We start from the raw sequence: 25,973 nt of genomic DNA on the forward strand, positions 1-25,973 counted from the left end.
TAATTCCTGGACATCTGTAGCTGGATATTCCACAGGTAAATTGACAGGCACACGCTAAATTCATCTTCAACTTCTCATACCCTCCTCAAATGTGCTACTGCTATGATAGTTCTTTTTGGTCTTTGGAAATACTGTGCTTTGCAATGACTTTGCTGAATGTACCCCCTGGTGGCCAAGAGAAGGAATCACTGCAGCCACACTTCACAAAAATTTTTCCACCCAGGGCTTCCATGCATTATAAGGTCATTGTCAAAGAAGCCAGAACAAAAAGAGTCCAACTGCTTTTATCCCTTCTCGGGAAAAGGAATTTTTATTCTCCACTCTCTCTATTATTCTGTGTCCTATGTGTCAGAAAATTTATAAAAATAAAAATAAAAAGTAAAGGGCTTGACTTTTCTCCTGATAAAGTATCAAAAGGGCAAACTATAAAAGTTTCCCTACCTCATCTGCTGCCTGCTCTCCTCACAACTGTATTTTCCACATGGAACAAGATGTCACTCATATATGCCAATGGATGTCATGGACAAACAAGGAACACAGAAAGCTCAGAACTTCTCAGTACTTCATTGGCACTAGAACATAGTGGTATACTTGCTATTTTTCAGAGGTGGCATCTCGTGAATGAGACCACAATTTGGCACAGAAAGTAGCCATTGCCACTGAATTATTCACTTGGAACTTGTATTATTCACAGGGAACTTGTATTCTGGTGACTGGAAATATTCCAGTGTTGCTTTGAGCAAAAGGGACAATGACCACATCCCATGAAGCTCCATGTGATGGCTTTTTTGATATGTCAGCTTGGCTAGGTGACAACCCACAGTTATTAAATCAGACACTAATCTAATTGTTGCTGTAAAGAAATTTTGCAGAAGTAATTAAAGTTCCTAATCATTTGACTCTAGGTAAAGAAGATCATCTTGAATAATCTGGGTGAACCTGACTTGATTAGTTTGGAGGCCCTAAAAGCAGGGCTGAGGCTTCCCCAAAAGAGAGAAGAAATTCTGCCTGTGAAGAACAGCTTCAGCCCATGCTGTGGAATTCCAGTGTTTCTACGATTTTCCCTTTCTGACCGCCTGGCCTGTAGATTTACCTGCTTAGTCAGCCCCCAGAATTGCGTAAGCCAATTCTGGTGTATCAGTTTGTTAGGGCTGCCATGACAAAGTATCACAAACTAGGTGGCTTAGAACAACAGAAATTTATTGTCTCATAATTCTGGAGGCTAGAAGTCCAAGAACAAGGTGTCGGCAGGGTTGACTTTGTCTGAGGGCTCTGATGAGGAGTCTGCTCCAAGCCTCTCCTCTAGCTTCTGGTGGTTTACTGGCACTCACTGGTGCCCCTTGGCCTGTAGATGATGTATTGCCCCAACCTCTGCCTTCATCATTACACAATATTCTCCCTATGTGTGTTTGTCTCTCTGCTTCCAATTTTCTCCTTTTAATAAGGACATTAGTCATGTTGGATTAGGGCCCAGGCTAATAACCTCATTTTAACTGATTAACTCTGTAACAACCCTGTCTCTAAATAAGGTCACATTCTGCGGTACTGGAGGTTAGGACTCCAGTATATTTTAGAGGAAGATGTAATTAAATCTATATCACCTGATTCTCCAGTTGAACCCTGGATTATACTCTGTGTGTATCACTTGGTACCCAAAACAGCTTACCAGAAACATTGGTTTGTCCATTTGGCACATCTCATGTCTCCAGAAACATTGATTCATCCTCTGATATGGAGATGTTTAAATCTGGGTATATTGGGTATAAGTATGATACAATTACTCAGCTCCCACAAAGATGGCCAGGGTTGAAGATTTATCAGAAAATGATTTATGACGCTATTGTTAGAATTCTGGGGCACCTCAGTCAGCTAGACTCTGTAGGTATTTCAAATGAGGAGTGGGGCATTTTAATTATAACCTGGCTTTGCCATCTGCAGCTGCTCAATACTGACAAGAATGAACAACTTGGAAAGCAGGTAACTGACTTTGTGGGATTTGGAAAGAAGAATCATGGGTATGAGAATGTGTAAGGAAGCTGGTTAAGTAGTTCAGATGTCCAGGGTCTGGAACTGGTGAAGATACTTCATATTTCTATGTCTCTGTTATGTATTGCACACTTGCTTGTGGCCAAGTGTATCTTATTTGATTTAATCCTCACTGCATTCTTATTAGGGATGCATTGTTTTCCCTTAGTAGGGTTGAAATAAATGAGTCTTAGATGTCTCTTTCTTAAGATTACACATCTAGTAATGATCGGCCAGGATTCAGACATACAGTCACTCGTTCTTTGTGAACTCCGTATATGTGAATTCACTTACTCACTAAAAATTATTTACAGCTCCAGAAGTGATAGTTATGTTGTTCTCAGGATCATTCATAGGCTTGTGAAGAGTGACAAAAAATACACGTTGTTAGACGCACATGTTTCCAGATGAGGTAAAACAAGGCAATGTTTTGCCTTTTTGCTTCAGCTCTCATCCTATAAACAAGTGTCCTTTTCATGGTCTATTCAGTAGCACTTTTTTTTTTTCAAGTCTGTTCTTTTTATTGGTGACCTCAATGTTTAAAATGGCCCCAAGCATAGTGCTGAAGTGCCATCTAGTGTTCCTAAGTGCAAAAGTCTGTGATGTGCCTCACATAGAAAACACACGTGTTAGATAAGCTTTGTTCAGACATGAGTCACAGTGCTGTTGGCCATGAATTTAATGGCCATGAATTCATTGTAATGAACCAACAATATATATTAAATAAGGTGTCTTTAAACAGAAACACACATAAAACAAGTTTATGTACTGATCAGCTGATGAAAATGTACCTTGCAGGCACCTAACCCTGTACATTTCCTAGGAGCGATGGCTGAGTATTCTCTTGTTCAGTGTCCATGGTGGCTTGATAGGATGTAATTATTGAAGATAGTGAGAATCGACTGTCTCCATGTTGGGCTCTAAAGACTGCCCTCTAATTCACATCACAAGGATTAGAACTGGGAGCCAAAGAGTTGGTGACTCTATCTTCTTACCTGCTTTAGGAATGAAGGAGACTGTAGCCTGAAAGCCCCTGAAGGTCCCATTTTCATCCGATTGGAAGCTGATGAGCATGATGCTGGAGGGGCTCAGCACAGGGGTGGGGACATCATAGCCACACAGCCGAGCTTGTTGAAGGCCAGCCCAGGCAAGACATTGTCCAGCACCCAGCAGATATCCATGGCATTGGAGAGAAGAAAAAAGAAAACCGTCCTTCAGGTAATTGTTGAGAAATACGCTTTTCACAATTCATTTTCAAAATAAAGGCAGCTCACTCCTTAAACAGGTAATTAACACCAAGACATTTCAGTTTGGTTTTCTCTCCCGAACACTCCCACACTCAATGATGTTAAGGGAACTGGTTCTAGCCTCAGGACTTGTTTCAATGGAACTTCCCCCTTCTGGCTCCTAGTTTCCTCATGGGCCTTTCACATTTCAGTGGTTCTTTGATTCTCCCTCTTTCTATTCCTGCCCCCATAATGAAGAACACAAAGGAGTGATGGTGAGACCACAGGGAGGGGTGGAGGTGGTGCAGGAAGATGAAGGAAGATTGATCCGTCTCCTTTTCGTTCCCATCTCAAGACTGGGTCCAAACACAAACCAGAGCAAGCTGAGGCTCAGGGGACACAAACCTATTTCCTTCTTCCTTTCTACATCACTGTGCACTGTCACATAGTCGGAAGTGCAGTCTCCACTTTCTTCTATTTCCAGACTCTGAAATGAAAGCTGAGAAGATGCGAAGTTACATGCAGAGTAAACAATCTGAATTACCTGACTTTGATTCAGCAGAGAAATTTGGATTGCTCAACTTGTTCTAGAGTAAGACTTTAGATGAGAAAGTTAATGGGGTATTCAGGAGTGGGTCAGATTACCAACGAAAGGATTCTATATCACAGGCTGTCTAACTTTTTGAAATAGCTACCAGATATGGCCTGAATCAAAGGGCAGGAAACTGTGCAAATATTTTAGCTTCCTAGCGACTCTAAGAGATTAAAAGAGCTACCGCATGGGGATTTTTTTCCCTGGAAACAACTAGACACTCAAATCAACTAATTGCATATTCACAAAACTGCTTCTCTGAACATCTTAGTGTTGTTCACCTGGTTCCTGATATTTCATCTTGAACTCCTAGTTCTCCTGAATCAAGACTAAAATTGGTTGTGCCCCTTGGAGACCATGTCTTTCTACCCAGCAGGATATATCTGGCTATTCTTCTCACCTACTCTGTCCTGTTGCCACTAAATTTCCATGCCTCACAGCAAAATTCTGATAAGGCACAGATATGAGTGAGTCTAATTGCTGATATAAAACAAAGCATCATCTGAGCTACTGAAAGCATTTGCATAAGTGGGCTCAGAGTCAAATGTAGCAAGCCTCATGAATGTGCATGAAAAAGGAAATCCTTGTATGAGTTAGAGAGAGTTGATTTTGGATATTAAGCTTAAATGTAAACCTCAGCAAAATTCTCGAGTAGATTATTAAGCTATGATGAGTAATGACCTAGAAAACAAAGGTGATCACCTGGAATCAACCTAGGTTCCCCAAGAATAAATAATGGCAAACTTTTTCTCATAGTTTCCGTAATCGTGATGCTTATTGGTAGCATATTTCATTTATCTCTATCCTTGACACCTGCATTTTTTGCTATCTTAAAAATTTGGCAGTGAATATCTTTATGCATTTACTTTTTTTCTTCTCTTGTATAATTCCCTGCATGGGGCACTTGTTTTGTGTCAGGAAAAGGGAGAACTATCTAGACAGAAGGAACAGTGTGAAGGAGAAACAAAGAAACAATAAAGAGTGATCTTGGAGCAGTTTGGTGAGCACTAGCCAATTGAATTTGAAGTGAAGAGTGCTGGGAAAGAGGGCAGATGAAATAGGAGTTCCGGTTTTAACACACAGTTTGGTGGGGATTCAATGGGACCCGGACTCTGAGCGAGATGCAAAAAGGACTGTGTGGATAAAACAAAACTGGAGGCAAATAATTACTAGTGGTGAAGGTAGGCTTGGGGAGGGGGACATGTATCAGAAATAGGATTCATTCAAACATTTATTAAACCCTTACTGGGATACTTTCTGGGAAGGGGACCTTTTCACTCCAAGTCAAATGATGAGCATATTGCTATGACTTGTAACACCAATTTCCAAATTACTATCTTAGATGAGTTCTGCAAAATGACGCTGTCACTGGCAGGGTATGAGAACATCACTTCACTGATGCACAACACTCAACCTTTATTGAAGAGATATTTTTCAATCATTTCTGGCTCTGGCATTTTCAGATTTTCAACTAAATTTCCTCTTCTTCCTCCACCTGGAAACATGCTCACAACTTAAATTTTATCCTCCATCACTAATAAATTTTCCTTAATTCTGCTGAAATTTTTGTCCCAACTCTGTTTAAGTTTGAGGAACTTTTAGAAAGAAATCTATACCAACTGCCTCGGTATCATCTTTCCCCACTCATTCATAAAACCTGTGTGATCTTCTTTCTGCCATTAATGTCTGACTTTACGTGATATTTCAGATACCACCAATCCCAGCTCCTCTCAATTGTTCAATTTCCAGTCTAATTATTCTCCCTTTCTATGGAGGTGTGTGGTGGGGACTCTTTAAGTTCTAACTTAGTGTGGTATCCAAACGATTGGTCACATCTTTTTGTTTGGTTTGTGTTTTAAGTTAAAGGCTGCTTTCTCCAGGCTGTCATAAGAACACACCAATTTGTTTCTCCCACATCTCAGAGCTCTTTCCATCTCTTAAGTACATGAGAACGCTGGGGTCTCATCATCCCTCACTCCTCTCCCCTTTATTTTCTACTCTCCTTTCTCTCCATCTTACACTGTCTTGTTTTCAATTATTATTTTAAGAGAAAGACCTGTAAGAAAACGCCTTGTTCCAATCTCACCCTGACTGCACTTTCTTCTACCTCCCTGATGATATCTCTCTGCAGATGGTCCATTAGTGTTTAATGGACAAACAAGTAACCACAAACACTGCTAATCAAATGTGGAATAAACTCCATTTCCAGACGTTCAAAGGCCTCTATACATTGACTTCCGCCTTGCCTTCCACCGCCCACTCCAGGACACCTTAAGACCCTCTTAAACCAGCGATTCCCTGAGCCTGATCTGCCCTGGTTCCTCTAGGCTTGCTCTGTCCTCTCTGCTTGAAAGCCTTGATGATTTTGGCCTGATTGTCCTTGACTTTTGTTATCTATAACTTACAATGTGTTTGTGAGCAGTTTAATAAATAAAGAAGAAATGCTTGTTTCTGGAATGGACTAAGAAAGTCACCAACACAAAGATTTCTTTTTTTTTTTTTTTTTAAGAGTTTCGCTCTTGTAGCCCAGGCTGGAGTGCAGTGGCACAATCTCGACTCACTGCAACCTCCGTCTCCCAGGTTCAAGCAATTCTCCTGCCTCAGCCTCCCGAGTAGCTGGGACTACAGGCGCCCGCCACTGCACCCTGCTAATTCAATGCAAAGATTAAAGCAGCACTTTTTTTTTTTTTTAAACAAAAAGTAAAGAGCAGAGTGTCATCTAGTGGAAAAATGTGTAGTTGCAGGGGAAACTGGGTGGATCCATCATTCAGCAAGTATTTATTGACAGCTTTGTGTGTCAGGTGCCAGGTTCTAGGTACTGCAAATACAGCAGTGAATAAATCAGATAAAACCTCTGACCTCATGGTGCTTATGTTAGCTATTTTGTGAATTTACCATAGCTAAGTAAGCACAGCCAAAGTCAATACCTTAATTCGGTGATGTTTGGGGGCTTGAAAAATCCAGTCACAGTTAGCCATGTCACTGTAGTTTTCAGGATAGTTTAGACTCTGTATGAGGTCTTCTTCAAAAAGGACAGTTAAGTAACTGCAACCTGAATCTGAAACATAAGAAAAAGTCCAAACAGATGGCACCATTCAAATGAAGAATTCTCACTGCTCTCCCTCCTGTCTCCTGAAAATGATACATACCAATTGCATTTTCAGACATTGCCAACAAGAAAACAGACAGTGCATGATTCTCCAAAACTCTTCAGGCCCTCTCAACTCACTTGGATGGCAATCACTACGAGCTAGCAGGGTGAACTCAGGGTTGAGGGGGAGACTGCCCCCTGTTCCCTAGTTGGCCTGTGCCCCTCTCCCATGTGGAGCCAGCTGAGCCTTGGGAGAGGCGTCCCTGCCTCTCACCTAATTCCTATAGGGCCTAAGTTTCTACAGAAAGTGGGGATAGTATGTAATTAAAAGTAAATGGTTTTACCAGGAATGTAGTTTGGTTTAAGAGCTTTATAGGCAAGATTAAACCCAGCTGCATAATCTGTGGCATCAGAGACGAATTTCAGCCTTAGAGAATTAGAGCCAACAAGAATGGATGAAGGGAGGCTTTCTGCACAAAATTTTCCTGCAGGATGAGAAAAAAAGATTGTTTGTTCAGAATCTAGAAAATAGTCCCCCTTCAGTGATTTAAGAAGAACTGAATTTGCCATAATATTTCAGGAGTTGTCCAATCCTAAGTTTCTCAGTCTTGTCACAGTTGACATTTTGAGCCAGAACTTTGTGTTCTTGCTATCCTGCATCTTTTGTAGGATATTTGGTAGCATTCCTGGCCTCTACCAGTGACAATTCCTGCAGTTGTGACAACTGGAAAATGCTTCTCAGTCATTGCCAAATGTGTCCTGAGGGTTGGGGGTACAGAATCACCTCCAGCTGAGAAACCACAGAAACGCCATTCCATTTCTGTTTCTTATAAGTAACCTGTCTCCTTCTCATGGTTGTCTCTTTGTATTTCCCTTCTTAGCTTGATGAGGCAGGGAAAGGTCATTTTCACAGCTAGGAAAGCAGTGACCTGTCTGGAGATCCTGAGAGGCCCTGACTATATCTAGAGTTTATTCCTCATGGACACCAGGTCTGGCAAATGAGCCTAAGAAGCCTGGTTTGATGGGAAGCAGATTTGCCCTGTGACCTTGCAGCCATCACCCAGGCTCAGATTTGGTTCCTTCCCACTCCCAATTCTGAGTCTCAAAGCTGAAGTCAGAAAGTGTGGCATTTACAGATGGCTCAGTGCCAGACATAAGATAACGAGGCCTCATTAAGCCCACTTGGCACCAGTTTCCATTTGACACTGTGAAAATCCACTCACTGATGGGTCTGTCTTCTAAAGAATACATTGACAAGTAATTGTGGTGACAAGACTCAACATCTAGGTGGGAAAAACTGAGCAACACATGCATATCCTCTGGTACCAGCAGGGTCCAGACACACCATCTGTAGGCAGATCATGGAGAGCGTGTTATTTCTAGACAGAAAATGACTATCACAGTCCAATTAGTGGCCACAGCCAGACTGGAGGTGGGAGTAAGGAGGAGGAGTGCAAAGGGGGTTACTCACTGCTTGCTCTCATAATATAGGTGGAGGCTTTCTGGGAAGTGCAGCTCCCCCTCAGCCCCGCTGACTATGACATCCTGCTCACTGCCCCAGGCTGGGAGGAAAAGCCAGGAGAGTCAGGGTTAGCTGTGCCGGCTAACCACAACAGCCCCTCCCTCTAGAAGCTGCAAACACCATAGCCTCCTGGTTCTTCTTGATGTACTCTTTGTTCTTCATGAAATCTTCTCCTGTCTTTGCTTCTATGATGCCTTTTTGGTTCCTTTTAGATCCTGCTTAACCTTGAGATTCTATGATTGGTTTTCTTTCTTTAACTCTTCTTTCTATTTTATTTCATTTTTGAGGCAGCGCCTCAGTCTCTCACCCAGGGTGGAGTGCAGTGGCACGATCACAGCTCACTGCAACCTCAACCTCCCAGGCTCAGGCAATCCTCCTGCTTCAGCCTCTCAAGTAGCTGAGACCACAGACTCACACCACCACACCCAGCTAATGTTTTTGAAGAAATTATTTGAGAGATGGAGTCTCACTTTGTTGCCTAGGCTGGGTCTTGAACTCCTGGACTCAAGCGATCCCCCCACCTGGGCCTCCCAAATTGCTGTGATTATAGGCATGAGCCACCTCTGGCCCTTTACTCTTCTTTTGCTGACCTCATACTTTATTCTATAAGTGCAGGTATTTCCCAGGTTCTAGCCTTCATCCTCATATACTCTCTCTCTATGATCCCTTGGACCAGTTTCATTCATACACTCCATTTCAGACGTCATCTCTACATTTATGAACTTCAGACCTGATTTTTTATGACGGTTTCTTAGATGTCTCCCTCAGAACTCAATATGCTACAAATAGAATTCCTTGGGTCAGCAAAACTGCACCCACTTCTGATTTTATTATTGTTGTGCACCCTTTTCTTAGTCTCTAGTGCTCAAAACTTTGATACTATCTTCACCTCCTCCTTCTTCCTTACAACCTTTCATCTAATTGGCTCCCAATCCTCATTTCTTGTTTCTATTCCTTCCTTTTCATTCTGTGGACATCGCCTTGGTTCAAGCCTTCATTTCTTGTCTCTCAAACTAATGCAGAATTTCATACGTCTATGCATTCCCTCCGTGCTGCTCTTATGCTATTAAAGTATAGTTCAAATCTACTTATCTAATTAATCAGCTTTCTATTACTCAATCATATCCAAACTTTTTTGGCTGGCATTTAAAGTTTCCATAGTTTGATCTCAAGTTATGTTTCTATTCTTCTCCCTTATAAATCCTCATCACATGCCCTATGCTTTTGTTGCTTTAGCTGATTTATGCCCTATAATTTTTGTCTTCATGCTTAAGATCCTTCCTTTAATAAGGATGATTCCTTGAGCTGGAATATTTTTCTTTACCCATATTCCATTTCCACTTGACAAAATCCTACTCCTCCTTCAAGGTGCAGCTTCAAAGATGTCTGTGCATCAGAGCTCCCCTGTGAGTTTATTTGTTTCCAACTAGAAGCAGCCTCTCACTCCTCTGAGCTCTCAGGGTACTATTTTTCTATATTGCTCTTTGTAGATCTTTCCACAAGTTCAAAGAACCACTGATGATTTGAACTAAAATGTCTTAGAGACCATCTGGCCCACGCTATTTTCTTTATGGATGAGGGCCAGAGTTAGGAAAAGGCTCACCCAAAGTCACAGAGTGAATTCATTGCAGGATCGCAATGGAACAAAGGGGATGAGACCCTATATAAGTAGGGACACTTTCAGGGCAAGGCGTGTAGCTTACTGACCACATCTGCACTGCCTTGACCTGTTACCTTGAGTCTCTGATTCCAAGCTAGTGTTTGGCAAAGGTTGACTGAATTGGGGCAGAGCTCTGGATTGCTAAGAAATGAAATGGGAGGGCAACTGGGGCTTCTGCCGGGCATGGGCTTGCCTGGACTGGCTGGGAATGGCTGTAGGTGCTCCAGGTGGTAGTTTTAGACCTACTGAGCACGGAGCGCTCTTGGAGAGGAAGACTTTAGGAACTGACATTCAGAAATGCTACATGTTAATTTGTGCTCCCGATGGAGCAGCCTGCAAAGAATACCCACCTCTGGAGCTCTTTCTCTGATTACCTGGGAAAGAAAAAGAAAGATGCAATTGAAAGCCTGTGGTATCCTGAACAATACTTCAAGAAGTTAGCATCTCCTTGGTGCAGAAGAGATTTTTAAGTCAATATGCAACTAATAAAAATCTAATCTGTGGAAAGAAGGGAAGGGATAAATGGATAAAGTAGGAAAGGGGCTCTGGTGTTTTAAAATGATTTAATTCTCTTTATTGAGTGGGCTAATAAGAAAGAGTAATTAACTGGAGGTTTCACAGAGCAAGGGGGTCATTTTACATAAGAACAGAGGCTAGAGATGGAAATAATTTGTCCATAACTATAAAAGAGTTGCTGGGTTAAATAGGTAAAACTTTGAGGGCTCAGATACCTGCCACTGTACAATACACTTGAAAACAAACTCAAACTCTTACTAAACTTAATTTAACTCCTTTAGAAAAGGATAAAGGCCTTTTTGAGGTTGGAAGCCACCAGATAAGAAAACAATTAAGTTGGATTTGGAGGTAGCAAAGAAGTTGCAGTGAGCTCACTAGTCTATCATAAGGGTATACACTTGTCCCTCAATATCTGTGGGGGGTTGGTTTCAGAACCCTTGCAGATACCAAAAATCTGAGGATGCTCAAATCCTTAGATTAAACGGCATAGTATTTGCAGATAACCTAGGCATGTCTTCCCCTATGCAGCACGCTAAATTGTCTCTGGAGTACTTGCCATACCTAAGACAATGTAAATGCTATGTAAGTAGTTGTTATACTGTATTTTTAAAAATTTGTATTGTCATTATTATTTTATTGTTATTTTTATCGTTTTATTTTTCTCTAAATATTTTTGATCCACAGTTGGTTGAATCTGCTGATGTGGAACCTGCAGATATGGAGGCCTGGCTGCATGTACATCCTGGCTTTCTCAGACTTACCATACCTGGATCTATGCCAGGGATTCTCAATGTGGGTACTATTAACCTTTTGGTTGGGATCATTCTTTGTTGTCAGAGGCTGTCCTGTACTTTACAGGATGTTTAGCAGCATCCAAGGCCCCTACCCACTGTACACCAGAGCCACTCCTCAGCCCTGCCAGTTGTGACAATAAAAATGTCTCCTGGCCGGGCGTGGTGGCTCAAGCCTGTAATCCCAGCACTTTGGGAGGCCAAGACGGGCAGATTACGAGGTCAGGAGATCGAGACCATCCTAGCTAACACGGTGAAACCCCGTCTCTACTAAAAAAATACAAAAAAACTAGCCGGGCGAGGTGGCGGGCGCCTGTAGTCCCAGCTACTCGGGAGGCTGAGGCAGGAGAATGGCGTAAACCCGGGAGGCGGAGCTTGCAGTGAGCTGAGATCCAGCCACTGCACTCCAGCCTGGGTGACAGAGCGAGACTCCGTCTCAAAAAAAAAAAAAAAAAAAAAAAATTGCCTCCTGATACTGTCCCTGGGGGCAAAATTGCCCCTGGTTGATAACTACTGATCTGTTATAGTTTGCTGGATTTTGTTGAGAAGTAAGTGGTGAAAGCATATGATCAACTGAGATAGTTTCAATTAAAGACCAGTTTGAGAAGGTCTAGGATGGATGGATTAATTTTTCATTGAATATTTGCATGCTGCTCCACATACCATATTTTACTCTTGTTTTATTCAGACTTGGTAAATCTCACAATCCTTGTGTGCTACACTAAGAACAGAGGTAGAGCCTGTCTGTTCAGGTGTTCTGATTTGCCAAGACTCAGATGATGCTCTCTCTGACCCTAGCAGAATGGCAGCTTCTCAACCTTGTGTGATGGCTTAGTTACCAGTTTGGATGTGTTTGTGGATCCAGGGAAGCACTTTACTAAGGTCCGTGAAGATCCCAGGGGATCCTTGATCATTTTTCCTCACATTGTTTCTCCAGCCTCGACCACAGCCCAAACCCCAGGAAGTCACACCAGCCAGAGTCCAGGCCCCCTTTTTATTCCGGCACATGAGCGAACCTCCTGAATCTCCCTGCAGAGGGAAAAAGCCTCTGTTAGCACCACTGTCAGTGTCTATGCCCCAAAGTGCTCACTTTTTCCTCCCAAGGATGCTGGAGGAGGATCAATGTCATTTCCTCACTTCTAATAATTTAGACTCAGGGTCCTGTGTCTGAAGATCCCAGCACAATTCCCATATGATCCTCAAATATCACTGGAACCCAACAATCCCACCTCCCTTTTCCTCATCGATGGCTTTCATCAAAGTAGCAGACTCTTCTTTCTCTCATCTCATGCTGCAGACTCAGAGAAGTCTTGGCCAGCAATGAGACTGACTTCAGGCCTTGGTTAGTAGGAAGAATGGAGGCAAGGTGTAAAGTTTCCAACGTCCACAAACTGGAAACTTCTAAATAGAAAAGAGTCAGCCATCCTTCAGGAATGGGAGAACCCCGAGTTCATTCTTGGCATTATCTCTGTTATTTGGTCTTTTGAAAAAAGCAGAAGACTTCTTTTAAATCACACTTCCTGCTAAAAACAGATTGTTTCCACTGTCCGTTTATTTTGACGTAACCTCCCTTGGTACTCCTAACCCTTCTTTCCAGATTCCTGCCTTACCTGGGATCAGTCTTCCTGCAGCCGCTCACCTGATAACAGGTGAGCCTCTTAGGGAAATGGTTTGGATCTACCATTTTTCTCATACTCTTCACTATTTGACCCCTATATCTTCTTCAAGACTATTCTTTATTCTACCTCTCCAATATACTTTCTAATTAAATTAAATTTCACTGAAATTTAAGAAAACTAGAAGAAAACAAAACCAAGGGAAGCCTTGCCTGGGGCCTGACAGCCCCGCAGCTCCCACCCACCTGACATGCGTCTCTCCCTCCATCAGGAAAGCCTGTGCAAAGAAAGGTCTCCCCACTGATGGGCCTCTTTAGTGTTAACAGAGCTGCCATACACTCTTCCCAGGTCAAAATAGGCAGATTCACTTCCTGCAAGACTTGTGAGAGATCGCCATCTGAAAAACATAGAGATGGAAGCCCCAGCAGGGGCTCTTTCACCCTTTCTGAGTTGAAGATGCATCATTTGTGTTTGTGTCACTTGGAAAGACTTGAATTTCTAAGTACAATGTGGCATTCTCTATCTTTAAAAATGTATGCACAATTGTCTTTAAAAAATTGATTAAAAATTCCATTTTCTGATTACCCTTCAGAAAGTTCTGACCTCTGCCTAAGAGGAATGGCACACAAGTTCTTACCTTCAGTTAAGCGGCCCCAGCCTGCAGTTGTACAAGTAAAACCAGCCTCAAATTGCTCCCGCAGCTCTGGAAGACATATGGGTCCCACAAAATGGTCTGAAGAAAAGAGCAAGGTAGGGCTTGTCTTATTCATGGAGGAGAGGACACTATAAAGCCACTTACCAGTTGGTATCCAGGTGGTCCCCTAAAGACCTCATAAGAGTTGTGATAGCTTTGCCTGGCACCTCTAGGGGTTACTTGTCAGATCAAGAAAACCCTCTCCTGACTCCATGTAATGCTATCTCCAGAACCACAAGCAAAAAGAGTTTCAGGTAGGACCCCCAAGCCCAAATCCCTGTCTCAAAGTGCATGACCCAGAACATATACCACAGAAAATGTGCTATGGCACAGAGGTTATAGAGAATTTGGGGTAGACAATTCAACACAATCCTCAAATGTTTACCAAATTGGAAGGCTCCAGCCATCTTTAAAAGGGCAATATCATAGTCCATTGGTTTCTTGATGGAGAAATGTGGATGTATGATGACAGTTTCAATAGTGAGAGTTTGCTCTCCCGGCTCTGTCTGGCTTAAGTCATATTCTCCAGCAGTAACATTCAAAGTTGACACAATGTTTCTATGGAAAGCAAACAGCAAAATGAATGAATTTCATCGTGCCTCTGAATACAGTTGCAATGGTTGACACACTGGCTTCCTCTGAATACAGTTGCAATGGTTGACACACTGGCTTCTTTCAAATGATACGGATAAATAATACGGGGTGTGAGGCTGCTGAGCAGAGAAAATGAGAATAATTCCAGCACTGTTAGAAAAAAATTCAGAGATTCCAACTTCCAGTAGAGGACTAGTGAAGAGTGGGTTCATATAGAGCCAAGGATATGATGAATTTAATACTTTGCAATATTATTTGAAAATATCTAGAGAGACACATACATTGTAGTTCAGGTCTCTACAGCTATAGGGGAGTTTATTCAGCTACCCTGGGAGGTTGACCTGACCTAATATCAGTGAGATCCTTTGGGAATGATTTGTGATCCCCAGTAAGCATGCTACTTCAGTGTCAGAGATCCTATGCTTAGTATATATTATAAAGCACAGACTGTGTTGTAACTAATTAATGTTATCTGAAAGGAACTTGTTGGGATGCATTGAGTTAGATAAAGACTTCAGCCTGCCATCCTTTGAGACCCTTCATTCCCAGAAGTGATGCTTCTATACAAAATTGAAAAAGGCATGTTTTCTCTGGTTATACTTCCCTGACTCTTGGCCAAATTAGGTACCTAACTTAACACATAATGTCTCTCTTACCTACCACTTGCCACATTGCTGTGAGATGATCGGTTGACTCTTTTCAAAAGAAGAGTCAAGTCTCTGGGGGCAGAAATCATGTCTTAGTCATTTTGGTATCTTTGGTATCTAGCACAAAGTAAACATCCAGGAAATGTTTGCAGACTTGAAATGAAAGAATGACTATATGGGAACATGATCTTGATTACAGCCTAGTACATGCCCAGAACATAGCCAGTAATAGGATATTTGGATAACACAAGAAAGTGGGTAAAGGGAAGTTGTTGGGTTGAATCCCAGAGAGGCAGGATCAATGGGAAAGAAGACAGGGAGCCTACTTTCTATTTTACTGGACCCCCTTTGTTTTCTTTTATCCATTTCTTCAGATGCATAATGAACTAGATATTTTTTCACTGAAATTTAAGAAAACTATAAGAAAACTCTCACAAATCCTTCTTTATAATGCTCTTTTTTTTTTCTGATTTGGATACTATTATTAACTTCCAGTTATTTTAAGTAAAAACGAATTTTGCCTCTGAAAAGAATATATGTCATCGACCAAGTGCCACCTGACAATGTCACCCAGCCCCACTTGTGTCATGCAATTAGGATGTTCCTCTATTAAAGCAATACTCACCCATCACACAGGTCCATGTCTTAATAGAGTTATTGCTGATAATTCCAAGGGAGAGGAAATGGTGGTCTGATCTTCACCCATGAGCTAGGCCTTTCTTACCTGTTTGCAACGCAGTGAGCCGCCGTGATCACCCACTGTGGCGAGACTATGCTTCCTCCACAAATATGCTTCTGTCTTTGTTTCAGAGACACCTAAAATGCAAATACCTTAAATGAAAGCAAGTTCATGCTCTGGGATCCCCCTAAACATGGTGATGAAGCCTGTTCTCAAAACCAGACTCAGATATCTCACTCGTAAATATCGAGAATCATGAACTGTGAGAAGATAAAGTTCACACACTACCGCTCAGAAAGAAGAGTGGTGCTGGCAACCCTGGTCTAGATGAGAGGTAGTTAATTTGAGATGATTGGCTGTAAGTATGTGTCAGCAGAGGTAGTACTTAGAAGTGTTGGGATGTATTTACTTATTTTTATAACACTGTTGACGCAGACCTGTTGTTCTAACAATATGAACAGTGTCTGTGAATGAAGATAAAAGAGTATAAGATATAGCAGAGTCTAGCTGAAGAGGTTTGGAAGAAAGGCAAGGTGAGGGCTGGGGAGCCTTTCAACACATGCTCCAATTTCTGTGAGCCTCTTAGGAAAATTGTTTGGATCTACTGCTTTGGTCATACTCCTAGCTGCTTCAAGCCTCTTCTTTACCCTACCACTCCAATATACTTTCTAATTTTTGCTTATCCTATTTGCGATATTTGACTTGATTCTAAAATGATTTACTATGTACAAGTAAATACTTTTTCTTATGACATTCATCACATGCCATGATGACTATTCTGTGTCTTTCAACCCAACTAGGCTGTAGGCTCCTCAAAGATATAAACTTAACCTTAGAAATATCTATAACCATAAAATCTAGCACAGTTCCTGATGCATAGAAGTCCTTGAGACTCACTTGCCAGGGATAGGAACCCTTCTCCACTTGGCTTCCTCCAAGAATGCGACTGAAAATGTTAAAATAATTCCAAGGCTGTACCTTAACCAGACTCCGCCCACAACTGGGAGCTGAGAAAAAAATGAGACAAACATTAAATGATTAGATAGCTTCTAGGATTGAGGTAATATCTTCACTATTTCACCCATGAAACTTGAGTCTGAGACTGTAATGTATGGTGCCCAGCACACAGACAGATATCAATAAATCTTTATTGGGTTTAATTCTTTTGAGGGATGGAAAGTGACAGGTTATTTAAGGAGAGTGGAGTGAAGTGTCCTGATTCACAAGCTGGTACCTGGATAGAGGTTTGCTAGGTAATAGAAGAAAAACCTCCTTTCTCTTTATGTAAAATACTTTATCCCTGAAAACGTTGTTTTTATTTCTTTGCCCTCAATGGGTTTTCTGACTCCTCAGCCAAGGGATAGGCTAGATTAAGGATGTTTATCACCACCTGGTAACTCAAGGATGGCACATCTTCTGTCCCTCCTGGAGGTCATCCTTTTCCATATTTCGAAGGAGCATTAGAACTAGCCTTGCCTCATAATCACCATGCTTCACTGCCTACCTAAATTCTGTAATTCTTATTCCTAAGCTTGCTGATCACCTCAACTAGGAAGTCTTCCTTGATTTCCTCAAAGTGGGGTTGCCTCTCTCCTGTGTTGTGTAGCACGCTTTCTTCAGCCCTTTTATAGTTCTTGTCATGCAGAATTGTGATAATGAATTATTTGCCTCCATCATCGGATGATTAACTACTCGAGGGGAAAAAAATTGCCTTATTCACCTCTGCATTTCTAAGGTTTAGCTTAATTCTTGGCATAAGTAAGCACTTAGAAACACTGGATGGACAAACAAATGGTTTTTCTTGAGAACACATCCTTAAGAGCATAGCTATTTAGACCAACATGTTAAAGCATTCAAAGCTCTTTCACACAGCTTCTCGTTTAATGCCACTCTATGCCTATAAATGAAGCACTGTTATCCCCACATTGCAGATGAGAAAACTAAGAATCAAGGAGATGCACAGCTGAATAATGGCAGAGCATGAATGTAACAATAAATGTTTTGATCCTGAACCCAATGCCAGGATGACATTGGATCAAAAGCTTATTTTCTAACTGTTTCAGTCGAATGAGTCATAAATACTTTAAATACAAAATTTACAATTTCCCGAATTCACTAAAGCAAAGTCAGAAAACGTGTTGATTCTCAGGGTTGGCACAAGTCTGACCAAGGAGAAGTCTGCCAAGAACTGTTTTCAGCTTAAGTTAGTTGAAAGGGAAAAAAAGACCATTTACAATATACTACAGTGAACATCATATTTCTCAGCAAGATGATTTTGCAAAAGATTAAAAATGCTTCCAAATCCATGCTGATTTCCAGACTTTGCTCTATGAATGAAGATGGGATTATGTAATGGGTCCAAGTAAGTGATCAATCTCAGTTCACTTAGGGAAACTAAGTGAAGAAAACAGGGATTGTTCACTTAATTGGATACATTAGTTGCATTCTATAAATGTTTCACCCTGTGTCCTATGCTGATTGCAGGAGATAAGTCCAAAATAATTGTTTAAAAACAATTAGATAACCAAAATATATTTGCTTCTCCTATTTTCCCAAAGAAACATGGAGTGGAGTTGTGATGTCCATTGCCATCAAAGGTTCAGACAAAGGTAATTACAGAGTTCATTTGAAACTTACCTTTGGGGAGCAAAAGAGTTGCAGATTTACCTTGTTCAAAAAAGACTATTCCTAGTAGTAAAATCAGCTTGTTCCTGCTTATAAGCATTTTGAGACTCACAGTTTTCCCCTGAAATTGTAGAGAGACTACAGCAAAGAAAAATAGGAAGCCTTGGGATTCCAGCAATAAGCCAATTTAAAACAAGTTTATTCATTAACCAAGACTTGGTATATCAAGCATGTCCATCTGATGTTTCTGAATGTAGTGTTTCGCAAAGATCTTTCGCAAGACGTGGAGAAACAACCACAGAAGCAAAGTCTTGATCAAACAATTTTACATATCCTATTACACCTACATCAATTAGTTGATTCCTCCAGAGTGTATCTGGCTAGCAAAGTGGTTAGCATGTAAGGTTTGCATTTGCAAACATTACTTGCTCCTTTGTAGAGCTTACTACTTTCTATAAAAGGATTGACTATCAAAGTTGTCCTTGTTTACAAGGGTACACATCCCTACTTTTTTGCAAACGACCCATCCAAATGTATATAATTTTTTTTGGTTAGAGTCGGAGTTTCATCATGTTGCCCAGGCTGATCTCAAATTCCTGGGCTCAAGGGATCTGCCTGCCTCGTCCTCCCAAAGGACTGGGATTACAAGTGTGAGCCACCATGCCCTGCCAATATTCTAAAATATTTTTATTTATCTTATTTTGCAAATGTAACTATGCGGTTATTATAAACATATGTTGGTGAAGGAGAGAAGTGGAAAGATACTTGGGTGTCACACTCAGGAAGCCCTGCTATTAGAAAGTCATCTAGGATACTGTCCATTGGGGCATTTGTGACTCTGCATTCCCCTATCATTTTTGTATTTATAGAAGGGAAACACTAAATCTCCTTTACTTCTATGCTTGGTAGATGTTTGAGGGAGTAAAGTGGCTATGATGACCTGTACATCCTCCTCTTTCCTCGATGAGTTTTGGGCACATGGTCAGTGTGTGAGAAATATTTATAGGATAGTCAATGCCATCTATGACCACATACAAATATAACACTTTTCTGTCAACTTTTATAAGTTACCCACTAAAAATAACAAATGTCAACCCAAAAACTCTTAATTTCCTTTTGGCAATTTTTGTCTTTGTACAAAAAAAAGTATGAAAATACAACACATACAGATAATATAAATGCAAAACAGAGAAGTTGTAAAACCTAACATTTATAAGCACTACATGTTTAGGTACACTAATCTAGACTGTAGCCTTATGGAAAGAAACGAAACTCAAACCTCTATTGAGGCTTTGTCTACAACTACTGTAATCCTGATGCCAAGCATTTTTGGCTATTGGTATGGGGTGATAGCCCCAAGAGGTAATCAATCGATGTCTAAGCCCTAAACAAAGTCTCAATCTTCCTTTGACAGCAAGCTCCCTTTAAATTGCTATTGTGTTTTATCAATCTCTTTTGAGAGCAACTTGACTAGGAATATGACCTTTCTGATCCCAAATTCACTATTTCTGTCTAAAAGTTGTGTACTGCTAATGTCAAAAGTGCAGAAAGATCTAGCGTGGGCCTAGGATGCACCAAACTTGACAAGCCTAAAGTAGGCACATAGCATAGGACAATAAAATTTGACTCTATACTGAAAAAATGATGAGTTTTCCTCTGTAATGTGGGAGTGGAGCATTTTTATTGATTGTCGCACAGAAATATGATGAGCTCTTGCTTACTTCTTAATTTCAGGAGAGGATATTTGCTTCAAGCTCTTGCATCACCACAACTGTCAATACACATCAACACACTCTTCACCACGTGAAGCTGGTCATTAAGAGTTTGTTACTTTCATCTCTTAAGGCGCTAAAATATGGCCCCCTTGCTGTTAAAATATTTGCTCTTCATAGGTGGAGTAGCAGGTTCTAAGACACTACGTTTTTCTAAGGCCAGCTATTCAACCCTCCTAGAGTTTGGATAGGAACTATAATAACTGTACATTGTAGTTACTTACAGAGAGGACTATATTAAAGTGTTGCTTGGCATGGTAGTATAAAATCAATTTTTTATACATGAAACTATTAAACCTTTTAAAGGGGAAAAAAATCTCTCTTGGGAATTTTGGACCAAAGTCTGCACCAAACATGGATCTGGGATTCAAATATATTGTTTTCTCTGTCTATATATCCCCAAGTTGAGAAATTAGTATCAAAATTTATCCTGAAAGCAAAACTCTCTGTCTTCACAGATGATATGATTCTATACCTAGAAAATCCCAGGTCTACCTGTTTCATTTAGTTGTTATATCTTCTGTTTTTCTTAAAGCCATAACTTTCTTCTCTCTTTTTTTTTGTTTGTGCAATTATTTTTGTTGAAATAATTGGTTATTTAGTCCTTTAGCATTTTCTACATTTGTATTTTACTGATTACAGAGCTGTGACTTTAATATCACATATGTGACTATAATGTTCTATAACCCTGTGATATAATCCATAGCTAATGATTATAACTTCTCTACTGTACCCTCCAATGAAAAGAGAACGACTACAGTATGAGCAATTCCCTCTCTCCTTTCTCAGATTTTTCTATCAAAACCTTTCACCTTCTGACAGACCTCAGAACACCTCCAACTTTGTTGCCGTGTCTTCCTGGATCAATCCTCACATTTGGGGTTCAAAAAACCTTCATAATTTTTTTTCTGTCTTGACAGCCTCAATTTTGATCAACAGTGCCATAAATACTCACCACCAGGAATATTCTCAGCCACTCCCAGGGGCCCAGAGAAAGTAACAGAATGTACTGTCTGGTAGACAGCCCCAGGAACTGGGTTTCTGGACCTGTCTGCTTCTCATTCTCCCTGAAGTTTCCAGCCACCTGGAGTTGCCCTGCTCCATGGGCCCTCACATCTCCCTCCCAGGGGAAAACACCAACTGGTTCTTATTTGGAATAAATTGGAGTGGGTCTACTCCAGAACTTTTTCAGCAGTTTTCTCCTAACAGGGATGTGAGGTTGTGGTTCTTTCCTTAATTGAATTCCATCTACTTTTTATCTTTCTAGGAATATTCATAATTTGGTACCACTAAAAGTGCTTTCCTTTTTCAGGTTTTCCAGCACTGCTATTCATTTATTTAATACATTCTTCTTATCATAAATTTGGAGCAGGAGCAGGACACACTGTATGTTCTCAGGCTGCCTACTTAATCCAGTTCCTAAGTGGGAATCACTGAATCCTCCTTTATAAACACCTGCATATTCCCTGTTGCAACTAATAGATGACACTAAAGGCAAATGCAAGGTAAGTTGAAGTGTAAAATAATTAAGAACAATATGAGAATGCCTCAAGGATAATCAAACACAATAAGGGTATTTAAAAAAATAAATTTTAAAATGGAAGAGATTATTTGGAACTGAGGTGTGCTGTAAATTGTGCAAAGGAAGTAGCACCTTGCTCCTTCTCACCATTTGAGTCTTAGAATACAAATGAGAGTACTCCAGAAAGAGGTTTAGTTATACCCAGGAATTTCAGGAATACTGGGGTAAGGAAGAGTGGGGAAGTTCCTATACGTACTAAGCACAGGAGATAGATAGCAAAGAAACAAACTTAGGCAAAAGTGAGCTGGCCAGGAATGAGAGGGAATAGAAGGAAAATCATGTAGGGATTTGTCTGAGTCAGTGTCTGCAAAAGCAAAAAATTTCACACACAGGCATGTAGAAAATAGGGGAAAGGAAGCTGTACAGGAGTCTGTTTGGAAGAGTTATAATTAGCTCCCAAATTCTTGGTGAGAACTTGACGTGTTATGCTTTAGCCTCTGTAGCTTGTCTCCAAGATACTAGTTTTTATGAAGACAAAATTTTCACGGTATGATGGAGAAAGGAAGTTAGCAGGAGATGTAGATGAGTGAGAACAGCCAGAAAAAAAGAAGTAGTTTAGGACAATAAAAAAGGTAACTCTTACAATTATGAAGTGGTGCAGGAGGCCAGTTGAGAAGATAAATTTAGCAAATGCATCTTTCTTTTGTGTCAATTTTGAAGCTAGTGATTGGTGGAAGCCAAAAAGAAAAAGAAAGACAAAATTGGACCAAATCCTCTGACCTGCCAAAGAAAAATAAAAAACACGCAGAAAAAGTGACAAGGGCTTAGATGACATGACAGCATCATACAAAGTTTAGGGCATCAATAATTTAAAAAAAAACCATAAATTGAAATCAAGACCACAACACTTACTAATAGTGTAGCCTTGGGCAAGTCCATCAAGCCATTAGATCCTTGTATTCCTCATATGTAAAATATAGATAACAGCATATGGGGCAATTCTTTGGTAGTTAGTGGAATGATACACATGGGGACTGTTTAGATTGTGATGTGTTACATGACTTCACAATAACACTAGAAAAATTAATCATCTTCGGAAGATGCATGGGACCAAGACTAATGACTATTCAGCAGTCTTTGAAATGATTAATAAAGAAAAATAATCACTGGGTATAGTGGCTCATGCCTATAATCCCAGCACTTTAGGAGGCCGAGGCAGGAGGAATACTTCAGCCCAAGAGTTCAAGACTGCCACCATTGCACTCCAGCCTGGGTGACAGAGATCCTGTCTCAAATAAATAAACAAACAAACAAACAAATAGAAGAAAAGAAAAAAGAAAATGAATCCAGCATTTATCGCAACTTTTTTTTTTTTTTTTTTTTTTTTGAGACAGCATTTCACTGTTGTTGCCCAGGCTAGAGTTTAATCATGCGATCTTGGCTCACCGCAACCTCCACCTCCCAGGTTCAAGTGATTCTCCTGCCTCAGCCTCCTGAGTAGCTGGGATTACAGGCATGCGCCACCACACCTGGCTAATTTTTGTATTTTCACTAGAGATGGGGTTTTGCCATGTTGGCCAGGCTGGTCTCAAGCTCCTGACCTCAGGTGATCCACCCGCCTGGGCCTCCCAAAGTGCTGGGATTACAGGAATGAGCCACCGTGCCCAACCAGTAATTTCCTGAGGATTTCACAAGCAAGATGGGCAATGGTAAGAACAGGATGAGAGGTAAAGATATGCCAAGATTCTTAACTAATTTAAAGTCAGGATTTATAAACAAATTAATTATAGACACTAGCAGAAAATGTAAACAAAATGTTAGAACCTTAAGAACTATGACTACTGGAAGAATAGAAATATGATACATAAATTTCATATGGTTAAAGTAGTAAAAAGAAGATTGATTCAGTTTAAAGGAAATAATGATAGGAAAACAAACAACGAAAACAACAGTGACAAAGAAAGCATGGTAAATAGAAAACAAAATTACGCACAATGACAGCCATTAAACTTTAAAAAAAAAAAAATTAGTTACATTATAATAGATCATATTATTCATTGTAAAAAAGTTCAATACTATTAACAGTTTAAGGAGTGAATAAATTGCTTTCAGATTATTGCTGGTGGGAAGTAAATTGGCAACGTTACTTTTAAAGGTTTTATTAAAATAAAAAGTGTCATTCACAAGGAAGTCATAGCAGTCTTAAACATTTAAATACCTAATAACACAGTGTTGAAATATTTAAAGAAAAATCTGATAGGAGTATGTGAAACTGAAAAATATACAATCATAGTGCAAGAGTTTCAGAAATTGATAGATCAAATAAGTAACAAAAAACGTTTGATCTAATAGATTGTTAACATAAAGCACTATGAGTTAAGTTGTGCTAATTTTCTTTGAGGACAATTTGGCAGAATCTATTAGAATTTAAATTGTGCAAACCTTTTGACCCAGGAATACATCCAAGAGAAATGCTGGTACAATGAAGCATTGGTAGGAGTACAGTTAAGTAAATACTAATGAAATGCTTTCATTAAAATCCTGAAGGATATTAATACATACATGGAATTATCTAAAAAATATTCTTGAATTATAAAAGCAATTTTAGAACAATATAAATGGTAAAAATCGCTTACTAAAAAACACATGGAAGTTAGGAACAAGGAAGGGAGTCTTGGGTTATCTGGAAAGAGAGCACTGGATTAGAGATAAATATAAGGTGGAAAAAGGATGAAGTATCTTCAATAACCAGATCTCTACCTTGAGAGTCCAAGATTTTGGGAAAAAAAAAAATCTACATAAGTGGGGTATGCCAAAGTTGAAACATAGGTCACCTTCATGTGGAGAAAAGCATTAAGGCTTTTCATGCAGCTCTCTAAGATGCAACTAGTTATAAAAAAACATGAAAATGCTAAAAAAAAAAAAAAAATAGTTCCTGGAACCTAGTCATAGCTGCTTCTCAGAGATGGCACAGATGAATACAGCATAGCCTACAATAATTATGTTGACCCAAATCAAGTTTCAAAACTAATTAGATCTTTGCAGTTAAAATAACTGTATACAAATAATGAAGAGAATTAATGAAACCCCTGGGATTTTAATGAATTATCTTGGCCAGCATAATTTTGTATGAATACATAAACACACCTAATTGTCTCAATCTTACTGGATTTTCTCCCACTGGATTTTCAGTAAGATGTTGAAAAACCTGTGCAGGTCTGGTGTTGAGGTACTTTTGGTCTTTTATTCCAAATGGTCCCAAATCTTGCACAAATAAGCCCTGCTGCACAGAGATGATTCCTGGAGTTTGTCATTATCTTTGGCAGACAACATTCATTGTTATTGATATATAAATGTCCTTTGCATTGCTAGTAGAAGCTACTAGTTGCAGTTTTAAGTAGATTCTTATTTATGGATTACTCATTCATTGCTATCCATTGCTAGGTGTTTCAACATAAATCATTTTATTTAAAATAGTGGTCATGTGAGATAAATATTATTACTGCATCTCAATTTTAAAAATAAGAAAAATGAGACTCAGAGGGTTACGTAACTTTCCCAAGATCACTTAGTAAGTGAGAGAACTGAAATTTATTTATATACATTTTGGCTGAAATCTTCTTTTCTTTTCTAATATTTTCTTTTTTTAAAGTTTTTTTTTTTAACTTTTACTTTAAGTTCAGGGCTATATGTGCAGGTTTGTTATATAGGTAAACTTGTGTTATGGGAGTTTGTTATACAGATTATTTCATCACCCAGGTATTAAGCCTAGTATTCATTAGTTATTTTTCCTGCTCCTCTCCCTCCTCTCACCATCCATCGTCCACCCTCCAATAGGCTCCAGTGTGTGTTGTTTCCCTCTGTGTGTCCATGTGTTCTTATCATTTAGCTCCCACTTATAAATGAGAACATGCAGTATTTAGTTTTCTGTCCCTGTGTTAGTTTGCTAAGTAAAATGGCCTCCAGCTCCATCCATGCCCCTGCAAAGAACAAGACTGCATTCTTTTTTATGGCTGCATAGTATTCCATGGTATATATATACCATATTTTATTTATCCAGTCTATCATTGATGGGCATTTATATTGATTCCATGTCTTTGCAGTTGTGAATAGTGTTGCAATGAACATGTGTGTGCATGTGTCTTTATAATACAATGATTTATATTCTCGTTACTGAGTATATATCCAAATATATACTTAAACACTATAAGTAGTTGCAGATTAACTGAGCTCCTTCTCTTGATACTGGAAATACCTCAAAACTATAGGTAGTTGCAGATGAGCTCCCTGTCTTTTAGAAAGTTCAAAGGGATGTTGAGACACAATAGAGGGTGGAGACTGGACTGTGAAAACGTAGTTACTTCAATGATTAGTGCTTCCAGTGAGACCAAGTAAATTTTG

The 25,973-nt window shown here is 39.9% G+C and overlaps 1 protein-coding gene across 1 annotated transcript; it reads right to left on the reverse strand.

Annotated features, from left to right (window-relative positions):
* Nucleotides 1-1,697: 1,697 nt before the first annotated feature.
* On the reverse strand, nt 1,698-18,378 carry OVCH2 (ovochymase 2). The gene is made up of 15 exons (XM_011954360.1): nt 18,291-18,378; nt 16,551-16,660; nt 15,699-15,790; nt 14,119-14,291; nt 13,677-13,772; nt 13,285-13,436; nt 12,263-12,452; nt 10,467-10,490; nt 8,406-8,496; nt 8,158-8,282; nt 7,279-7,419; nt 6,771-6,901; nt 3,657-3,750; nt 3,021-3,152; nt 1,698-1,780 (listed from the first exon to the last, which is right to left on the reverse strand). Exons 1-15 carry the CDS (start codon nt 18,376-18,378, stop codon nt 1,698-1,700), a joined length of 1,722 nt encoding a protein of 573 aa, XP_011809750.1.
* Nucleotides 18,379-25,973: the final 7,595 nt, after the last annotated feature.

This window comes from Colobus angolensis, unplaced genomic scaffold, assembly GCF_000951035.1.
Source record: "Colobus angolensis palliatus isolate OR3802 unplaced genomic scaffold, Cang.pa_1.0 Scaffold381, whole genome shotgun sequence".
Classification (NCBI taxonomy): domain Eukaryota; kingdom Metazoa; phylum Chordata; class Mammalia; order Primates; family Cercopithecidae; genus Colobus; species Colobus angolensis.

Excerpts from the sequence above, each read along its gene's own strand:
- OVCH2 (XM_011954360.1), bottom strand. The coding sequence starts at position 18,378 with ATGCTTATAAGCAGGAACAAGCTGATTTTACTACTAGGAATAGTCTTT. Across the intron at positions 13,437-13,676 it reads CTGGGGCCGCTTAACTGAAG|ATGGCGATCTCTCACAAGTC; the intron begins GTAAGAACTTGT and ends TATGTTTTTCAG. Across the intron at positions 8,283-8,405 it reads CTATATTATGAGAGCAAGCA|ATGGTGTGTCTGGACCCTGC; the intron begins GTGAGTAACCCC and ends ATCTGCCTACAG.